Below are 10,304 nucleotides of genomic sequence, written 5' to 3' on the forward strand. Positions count from 1 at the left end.
TCCATAACATCATTTAAAACAAACGTGACTTACTCTTTTTTGTTAAATTAAAAACATCCCATCACCCCACTAGTGAATAATGTGTGGAGTTAAATAAAATAATGAGGTTATCAACGTCCATGATAGTTCTTGGAAACATACAACAATATATCTCACTGTTTTCCCACTTTCCATATATTACAGGCAATAACTGCATTGCAGGTTTTTCTTTCTAGAAATCTGTACACGACATACATGTCTATCCCCCCTAATGAAGTGTCTGGTCGTTACAGGGCTCCAGTGAACGGAAAGGTCGTGCTCGTGGTCTTTTCTGGCTCAAATTCCGTCGTGGTGGCAGTGGCGGCGGTAGCAGATCTGCACGAGATGTTGCCACGTGGGGCGTAACTGAAGTGGCAACATGGCTGGAGACGTTGCAGTTGTCAGAATATGCAGAAAGCTTCACTCGACACGACATACGTGGACGCGAACTCTTGACCCTGGGACGTCGCGACCTTAAGGAGCTCGGTGTCACAAAGGTGGGCCACGTAAAGCGCATCCTGCAGGCAGTGAGAGACCTCACCATGTGATCCAAGAGCGTGTAAGTGGGGCAGCGCCTTGCTTACAACACATTCCCTATGAACTGAATCACACTCTATAGCCGCGTGACTCGAGAGTGGCTGGAGGAAGACGGTTCTTCCAGTACAGACGCAATTCAAAACCCACTAACAGACACGAGCGTCGTGGTTTACGACTACAACTGTGAGCACATCTCGGCCTTGAAATCATTCCACTGTGCCTTGAACTTGTTTGTGTTGTCTGGCACAGCTGCAGTTGTACTCGGACCACGATGCTGCCGAACCGGGTGGTCTCGTGGAGCCGGATCTTCATCATAGGGACCACGCCACGTGCGGCCCAAGAGCCCACCTGCACCGATGCTGTGATAGGGAGGAAGAGATGCCAACGTCGCGGGTTCGTCTTCGAGTTCCTTTAAGATATCTTTTTTTTTTTTTTTTGCTTTAATCACTGTGGGGACCAAATTACTGTGAAGATGCAGGCCGATGTTTGTGTTGTTAGAAGTTGGCAGCTCTTGCTCTCATTCTGTAACAAAACTCTAGTCAGCGAGTATTTATAAGAACAACGTATCTTCGAATGTGATTAATGAAGTCGTTTACACTTGGGGCCTACTTCCCGAATAATGGCGAGACTCTCGCACTTTTATGTTGTTTCACCGTTGCGATATCCTGTAAAGCAATACTTCTGCCCCACCCGCTCTGGCCTTATACTGTTGCCTGTTGTTAGCCATACCTTTCGACTTTTTCTAACTTGTTACATTGTTACAGTTGTCTTCTGTCTTGCCGTGCAAGACTCTTGTTGTAGGATCCCACGCCGCGGCAGAGGGCTGCGGTGCATTCGCTTTCTTACTGATGGAACCGGACTCTTCCATTCCGGCCTTAGATGGAGACTTCCCCCACAACCGCACATTCGTTGCGAGTTTCTCCAAACAAATCTGGGGCCACGGTTGCTTGAAACAACTTCTGGGACTCTTCCCCATGTTATATAGACTCGATACCAGTAAGTGGTCGATGTTGTTGATGATATTAATTTATTTTTTGGAAATAATCTACCTCTTTACAGTATAGATCTGTTACGTTGTTTACTTTTTAAATTAAGGCATCTTTCGCCTCTCTTTTTCATACGGTTTTCTTCAGAGGAAAATTTTCACTGGTAAGAATTACTTTTGACTGATAAATTCTGGGAACAGCTGGTTAGTAGAAGTGGACACTTTAGTGAAGCAGTTCACTTGCACGAAAAACATCATCCTATCCGTAAATTTTGCATTTTACAAACATTTCACTACATTCTCCAGCAGTTTGTGAGGTCTTCTGTTGCACTTCTCGTCCACTCCTCTCTCCAGTTTTCTGTTCACAGTCACAGAATTTTGTTTTCTGAATTGTTGAATGTTCACGGGAGCAAACATTTTATACATTTCTATTTTCTATGATGACAAATCGAGCGTGGGCAGGCTCCCCACTGCCACGACGTTATCCCCCAATAGCAATATCGATATGTGGCTCCCACCACACACTCCTCTGCGAGCTCGATCACTTGTGAGCTGATCACATATCTTCCAGCTAGTCTTCTGTATACGTCTCGAGGAACTGTGGGAGCCAGCAGGGCAACCTCTTCACCTGCCCTCGCCCATCCCACAAGGGAGATTTTAACAACTATTTACGCTTATTAATAATAAAAAATTAATAATAATAATAATGAATAATAACTATTTAATACTTTTAACTTTTTCAGTGTCGTGTGCATGTCGTGTAGTAAGTGTCGTAGTGCTTGCACGAGCCCCAGTCTGCTGCTGGTACTCGTCAGTATTTTGATTCTCTCATGTTTCAATGGCAGTGTGACAGCAGTGAGTCACGTGACACTCATTAGAAACAAATGACAGTGTCTGTTCTCATGCAAATGATTTCCGAGGAGAGAGAATTTACTGTTTTAACTATTGCCTACATTATTTTAGAAGGCTATGAAATAGCAAAAACATGGTTCTTTATTTTTTTCTAAAAACAGTTTGATCACAGTACCACAGTCTAGTATAGTCACGAAGCTCAATACGTAGGGAATATGCATCCATTGACAGTTGAACTTTAGTTGCTAGCCACTAGGATCACTACTATCGCCTCATCACAGAACCCATCCTTAGCAGACGACAAAATATATTATTATACTTTCGTTATCGTGTTCTTTTGGAAAATTAACACCTTCCTTCCATTATTGAAATATTAAATACATAAGATTTATTTATTATTTTCATTAAGGATATTAAATTCCACCATAAACTCGAAGATACAAGAAATAACAATAATATTAATTTTGGGTGTTTATGCAAAACGAACTGAAATTTACTATAATTGCTCCTCTCATTCAAGATTACACCGATTATGAACTACGAAACTAATAAAATATGAATTAATGAATGTTTAACATCTCCTCCTTGTCCCATATTACTATTCCAATTCTTGTACTTTAGTCATTAACATATTTTATTATAACAAATAACGAAATTTCACAGTTTACACAACTTTTCTTTACAAGCAACAATGCGAAATAGTACCGGCACAGTCTATTGTTCCTAGTACTCTAGTTGCTAACTGCTTGGAGCGCTGCATCGCGAGAAATGCAAAAAAATCACCTCAAGCTTCGTGACTGTATATTAGACTGTGACAGTACCATGATTCATTTTCTTTATAAATCATTTCTGAAGTAAAAAATCTGATCAGTAATATTAAACTACAAAATTTTCACATAAAGAATCTATTTCCTGTCTTCCTATGTTAAAATAGGCAACAGTTTTGATATTAGTAATTCTTTTATTGTGTTCTTGAATTTTGATATTTACTAGTGTTCAGATCCTTTTCCGTAGAGTCTCTATATGTATATATTATTAGTAAGAGCCAGGACATATGGTAAGGTACAATCTTATTGACTTGTCTTATTGGAACAGGTCTAGACTCAGGTCATGGTGTTATTACCATAGTAAGCTATGGTTACTATGGAAACGAAAGTTTTTGCCTCAGAAAAATCGCAGGCTTAGGTTTCTAGCTTCACATGTCTCGACTATAATAATAATATACCATATTTGCCGGCATAAAACGCATCCCATTTTTTGTACACATTTTTATGGGAAAAAACTTTATCACTGAATATTATAATGAATTTACAAATATTTCGAATATAAAGTAATACTGGTACATAGGTCTGCTTTCATCAAATACTTCTAACTATAGTCCCGTCGCTCTAATTTCCAGCAGCCAATCACGTTGCAGGCCAGCTACATTTAAACGTGTGCATCTTGTGATTCGCTGATGAAGATGTTAAGCATTTCCTAAGGCTGGATAAATACTTAATATATAATTGCCCGCCATTTTGGCTCTTTCGTTGGCATTCACACGAGGACGTTATTTGCTGCTCAATTATTTGCTGAATTACAGTGCGTTTGATTTATTATCATAGGAGCTACGACATGATAATGTTTAACGGTGTGGCAAATAGATCCCTCATCTGGTAGCTCGACAACGAAAGAACAAAAATGGCGAATGATACTACCTACCTAGACTTTATAGAGCCTTGACTTCCTAAGACATAAGCAAAGAGGAGGAGTCATGCCGGAAATAAGAGTGTCGCGACTATAGGAAAGAAAATCTATTCTGAATCAGAATCTCAGTCCTCAAACAACAAATTGTCCTCTATATCATCCAGCGCATTACTAATGCCACACTTCTTAATGATTTAACCAGCATCCCATGAAGCTTGGACCCATTAACAAACTCAGTATCAGCGTATAAGACACGTCTTGTTTTTCAGATCTATTTTCAAAGGAAAAAAAGTGTGTCATATACGCCAGAGAATACAGTACATACAGGGACTCTACTTTTCCTAGCACATTATTCCAGTTCATATCTTCACAATATCATGAAACGTTTTCTTTTTTATTTTGGTTCGAATAGTTGCCGTACTGTATTCAACCATGTCCTTCGACTGTTTTGTTTGTATTGTACGTGTTTATTTCATGTTAGTTTTTATCTGTCAGAACTGTCAAACTGTTATATTTTTCTTACCAGGCAAAGTGCATATTCCACCATCACACAGTGTTTTAAAATGTATGGCATAGATTGAGCAGATGTATATGAGTTATTAGGGTAATTGTTGTAAGGTTTGTCTAAGCTCTCACCCTGTCTTCCATTAGACATCCCACTAACTCCCTTCTCGATCAAAGCAGTAGGGGGGATAAATCTATGGTGCGCGGTAAAAAGAATGTAAGTTAGAAATTGGTAGTTTTGAGTTAGGACCTCCATGTGAATACAAAAAAATTCACTTCTTCATATGGTATAAAGGGCATATGTCTATCCTCTTCCTTAATGATGTAGAGCTTCAGATTTTCAACCCATTATAATGATATTGGTTGTCATTTCAAACTTTACTTTTGCTCTACTGAAAACTTGCAATTTACGACTTATGCCCTTTTTACAGCTCACCATAGAAATAAACTCTTAAAACATTGACATAATATTCTATCATCCAACCAAGGTTTATTCTGGATGTAAATAATACTTGACTTTTTTAACAGATGCGAAGTGTTCCATTTATTGATAAAATGCATGTTAGCAATTTTCGTTTTCAATTATTCAGAGAGATTATTAACTCTCCAGCTCTTAATGTGGCTGAAAACTGAGGCATATTTCACGAAAGTTCGAAGTCCAGGATAGAAAGATAGAAAGGAATAAAAATTTGTAATGAGTTCATTTATTTTTTCAAATTTTACAGATTTCATTCTCATTTGTTGCACTGTGTGGCTCACCTTGTACTTTCATACAGGATCTGCTGGAAATATATGCTAATTCCTCCATTGATTAAGATGCTGTCATCTAACTAACTAAGGTACAACTGGAACAGTTCTGTCAGAATCTGCTCAGTTGTAATGTTTGCATGATTCCAAAAATTTTGGACTTTTTTTTTTTTTTAAGAAACCTGCATAAAATATTCCATATCAGCTAAACACACTATAACGAAAGCTGAATGTAGTAAAATAACATAAATTATTTTAGAACCAAGTTTTAACATATTTCCTACCAAGTTTCCATGTAATGTCTGTAACTTGTACTTTCGTGAAATAGGCTTATGAAGTTGAATCGGTTCCGTGCCTCAACAGGAGACGCACTGCCAATAGGTGCCACCGCATTCTTATGAAGACAGTCAACAACAAGACGTGCTTTTGTAAAATAATAAGAACGCTCTGGCACGAAGGAAAAAAAAAAAAAAAGAGAGAGAGAGGGAAAATGTATATATTTTACAGCCAATAGCTGGCCATTGGAATCAGGACAATCAAACGATATCTGTAACTTATTGCATCACTGTGATTATTAGTGCTCTGTTAATTTTTAAATATATTTTGTCAATTCAATGATGTGGTGTTTATGTTGTTAAGGTTGGTTTTCCAGCTTAACATGCACGCTCTAATGTGATGATAGGTAAATCTGACAAATCTCATTTGCAAAAAAGAAATTACACTTTTTTATTTTTACATATGATGTATCTATTTTTAAATATGGTCACCATTCTTAATTGTAAGCTTTTCTCTGAATCTAATGGCCATATCTTGTATTTGTGCAGCATGCTTGTATTTTTTACTTAGAGACATTCCACAGCATTGGATGTGACCACTGTTAAGTATTACTTGGTTCATTCTGTGCACTGTTTGAAATAAACACGAATCAAATTCTGTGTATGTTCCTTCTTCTTGAAACCAATCATCCTGTGATTGTGTGTAACGTCTATAATGGAATTAGATAAACAAATACAATTTACTGTAAGATTTGGAGAGAAATAAGCTGTGAATAACAGTCAATCCTCCAACAACAAAATCCTTTCATTTTTTTTTTTCTATTAGTACCGTATTTGCTCGCGTATTTTGCGCACCCTACTTTTTAAGGGATTATTTTGAACTTTATTTTTGCTCCGTGTATTTTGCGCACACATTTTACGTAGATATTTTTTTCAGTGTAGTAGGGATTACGTACATATTTTTGTCAGTATAGTAGGGATTTTCCTTCCCTACAGTCCATCGTAGGTTATTCACCAGCAACTGAAGTACCTGCTTCAGAAAGAAACCCCAAAGTCCCGCTACTTTAACAATGCTTGTCCTTGGTAGAGACAAGTTACCGGTATAGAAAATTAGCCCTACCGTAAATACTTACCTATACATATACTAATTGAGATAAACTCAGAACAGGACCTCTTATTTGAAAAATCCGCATATTTTACGCACCCCAATTTTTCAGTGGCCAAAGTTAATTAAAAGTGCGCAAATTACGCGAGCAAATACGGTATATAGGTCGAATATAGAAGTTACACGTCAGAATTACTAAAATATAATATTACAACAAAAGACTATGAAATTATAAATTAAGAATAATATTATAAAAAAATAAAAATACTGACTTAAATGCAGTTGAATAAATCTATTAGGCTTTCACTCAACTAGAATTTGACAAAAAATTAGTAAAATTCATAATAAAAACTCTGGACTTTATAACATACATCCAGAATTTATAAGAAATTTAGGGGTCAATGCTATAATTGAATGGATGATTGCAGAAATGGCCTCAGTCACTTCAGTACAGTTTTGAGATATAAAAGAAAAACTATTTCAAGATTTCTACGACATTTTTATATGTATGTAGTAAATTTCTCTGTAAAGAATGCCTGAAGACACACATTTACAGCTGTCTTGTTAACACTTGTTAGTTTAATTAAAACAGAGATTATAATTTATAATTGATGGATCCAGATCCTTTCTGCAATCAATGGAAACAGAGGATAAAATATAGTAATAAATCACCTCAAATCATAGAAAATATCTATTAATGTAGACAAATTCAAGTAATGTACAAACCAATGTTTTTAGTTATTTGTTTTACTTGGTTATTTAACAACACTCTATCAACTACTGGGTTGTTTCTAGCGTTGATGGAATTGATGATAGAGAGATCGTATTTGGTAAAATGAAGTCGGGGATTGACTATAGATTACCTGATATTCACCTTATAGTTGGGGAAAGCCTCGGAAAAAACCCAACCAGGTAATCAGCCCAAACAGGAATCTATACATCTCCCGAGTTTGGAGTCGTTCGTCTGTTCTTCCTGGGTGTTGCACTTTTCACAAACAGTAGTATATATATATATATTTTTTTTTTCTAACTATGTCTTCGACTATAACCTAGGGCGTTGCTATATTGGTTCTGAGTAAGCACCTGTCCATCAGTACTTAAACTTTCTTTCTTAAATGTTTTCCAAGAGCTGAATGTAAAAATATGCTACCACTAGACCTACTGCTTCTTACAAAAGAACAATCATGCATATACAGTGAGCTTGTACCAGTACAAATAAGACAGCTGAGAATTTTGTTTACATAATAAGTAATATACTGAGGCACTGTTGGCATGTGCCTCAATATTAATGTGCTTGCAATCCAAGGCCCCAATACAATTCGAGAAATTCAATAAATTCCAAAAGTCTTGGTGATAATCTTTCTAGAACAATCAAACATCTACCATTTACTCTTTGGGGAAAAAAATGGGGGGTCAAGAAGTTGACACAATTTCTCGTTACATATGTTGTGGATTTCGTAAAAATTCATCTGCTTTATCATGTTGTGAATTTTTGTTACAAAATCAATACTCATACGACTTATGTTTGTGAATAAAATTCCTTGAATTATATTTCTTTGGTATTGGGAGCAAGATGAAAATTGGGTATTTTCTTTTATACCCCCTATAGCCTATAAACTTACAAAAAATGACCTTCTGAGAATGATTCGGATATGGTGGATTCTTACTGTATGACATGTGATAATAAAAGACATGAAAAAATCGCTATGGTAACAACAGTGCTGACAGCCCTCAAGGAAAATCACATGAAAGAAAAGGAAGATACTACTACCATCACAGACTGCTTATATTACATGCAAGAAATGTTGGAAAAATATTCGAGATAAGTTTAAGAAGGAAATGCTTAAACAGGCAAAGTGGATGACATCCAGAAGTGTGGCAATGGGTACATTATATTGGAGGTGATTACTTTTAAGCTTTCAATGACTAACTTTGAAAATCAAGGGAATTAAAAGTGATGACATTTTTTCTTTCTCCTGAAAAATCTGCTTACATCTGAGATCTGGATGAGACTTTCAGTTTGAAATGTATTTTTAGATCCTTTTTAATACCTACATAGTGAATATTGGTTGAATATTACATTCAATTTCTAAGGCAACAATTGATGATTTGGGTCGTTGTTCATAGCCCATATTGTAACATCATCTGCATAGATACTTATTTTTACCTCAGCTGGAACAACATCAGGTAAGTCATGTAACATTATATTAAATAAATTTGGGCTTAAAACAGAACCTTGAGATATTCCATCTGTAATTTTGTTGAATAAAGATAAATGATTGTTTGCTGAGGTTTGAATTATTCTTTCATTAAGAAAAGAATGTAGAAACCTTAGCCTTAGCATTCTGCCTTCTATTCCAAGTTTCATAGATTGTAATAAAATGGATCTGTGAGGAGCATTATCAAAAGCAGCTTCAAAGTCTATCATTACAGCTAATGTGGTCTTTTTTTTCTGTGAAACCTTTATAAATTTCTTGAGCAAAATATAATAGAGCTTCAGTTGTGCCACATGATGGTCTAAAGCCAAACTAATATGGGCTTAAATAAGAACAAAGATGTAGATTTTAAAATTAAAAAATTCCAAAGTTTATGTGGCACAATAAGAAAAACTCTATATGGCAAAGCAAGTATTGGACAATTATAAAGTTTTATAAAGTGATGGTAGTTCCCACAATTCTTTACGAAATAGAATGCTGAACCCTGGCAAAACAACAAAAACAGAGATTGTAGAAATGAAATAAGTTCAATTTTAGGATTTACAAGAGCAGACCGCATAAACAATAATGATATTAGATAAAGATTGAATGTAAATAGCCTTGTGGATGAAATTCGAAACCATCAACAGAAATGGTTGGATCACGTAGAAAGAATGGATAATAATAGACTTCCTAAACAATTATACAAATATAAAGCAATAGTGGAGAGACAGAAGGCGACCACAGATAAGCTGGAAAGACCAATTCTGGAAGGAATCCTTGAAGACGGAACAGTCTAAAAAGACTATTGAAGTTGATGATAGATGACATTAAGACATACGGATCATATGCGGTGACGAAGTGGAAGGCAGAAAATAGGAAAGATTGGAGAAGGGTGAGTTTGCAGTGAAATACCTGCCCTTAAGCGGAACGCTGCATGAATAAATGAATTATTATTATTGTTATTATTATTAGTGCTGCCTTAAAAGACTAGTTAACAGTTTCTCCACTAGATGTCACGGCAAGAAACTTACGCCCATGGTCGCTAGATGTCGCCGTCGAACACTCAGGAATAAAATTGACAATCGACGGATCTTGATGCCGTCAGTGAGTGAAAGGCATTGCCAACGTAAAGAAATGAAATACAAATCTACCAAGTCGAACTACCTCACTGTATAATATAATATTCTACATATATATTCCATATCATCAAATCTTGAGTTACCTGGTATTCCGCCAATAACAATGTATTCTATCTAGTTCTATTAGTAGCTTCATGCATATTTTGCTTGATTCTCATTATTATTATTATTAGTTGCATGTGCAAATGATGAACACGCATCGAAACGAATTAGTTTGGCGACCCTGGTTCCAAGTGTTGTGATTTGGAGCTGAGTGTC

The 10,304-nt window shown here is 36.2% G+C and overlaps 1 protein-coding gene across 7 annotated transcripts in view; it reads left to right on the plus strand.

Moving 5' to 3' along the window:
- The window catches only part of LOC138699566 (diacylglycerol kinase eta), a 187,237-nt gene extending 180,973 nt beyond the window's left edge, over positions 1-6,264 (plus strand). For all 7 annotated transcript variants that reach the window (XM_069825559.1, XM_069825560.1, XM_069825561.1 and 4 more), the window contains one exon: positions 273-6,264. In XM_069825559.1, the coding sequence (XP_069681660.1) occupies positions 273-566 (294 nt within the window). In that variant the 3' untranslated portion in view covers positions 567-6,264. The remainder of the gene's footprint in view (positions 1-272) is intronic.
- The last annotated feature ends 4,040 nt before the right edge of the window (positions 6,265-10,304 follow it).

Source organism: Periplaneta americana, chromosome 5 (assembly GCF_040183065.1).
Source record: "Periplaneta americana isolate PAMFEO1 chromosome 5, P.americana_PAMFEO1_priV1, whole genome shotgun sequence".
NCBI classification, from domain to species: domain Eukaryota; kingdom Metazoa; phylum Arthropoda; class Insecta; order Blattodea; family Blattidae; genus Periplaneta; species Periplaneta americana.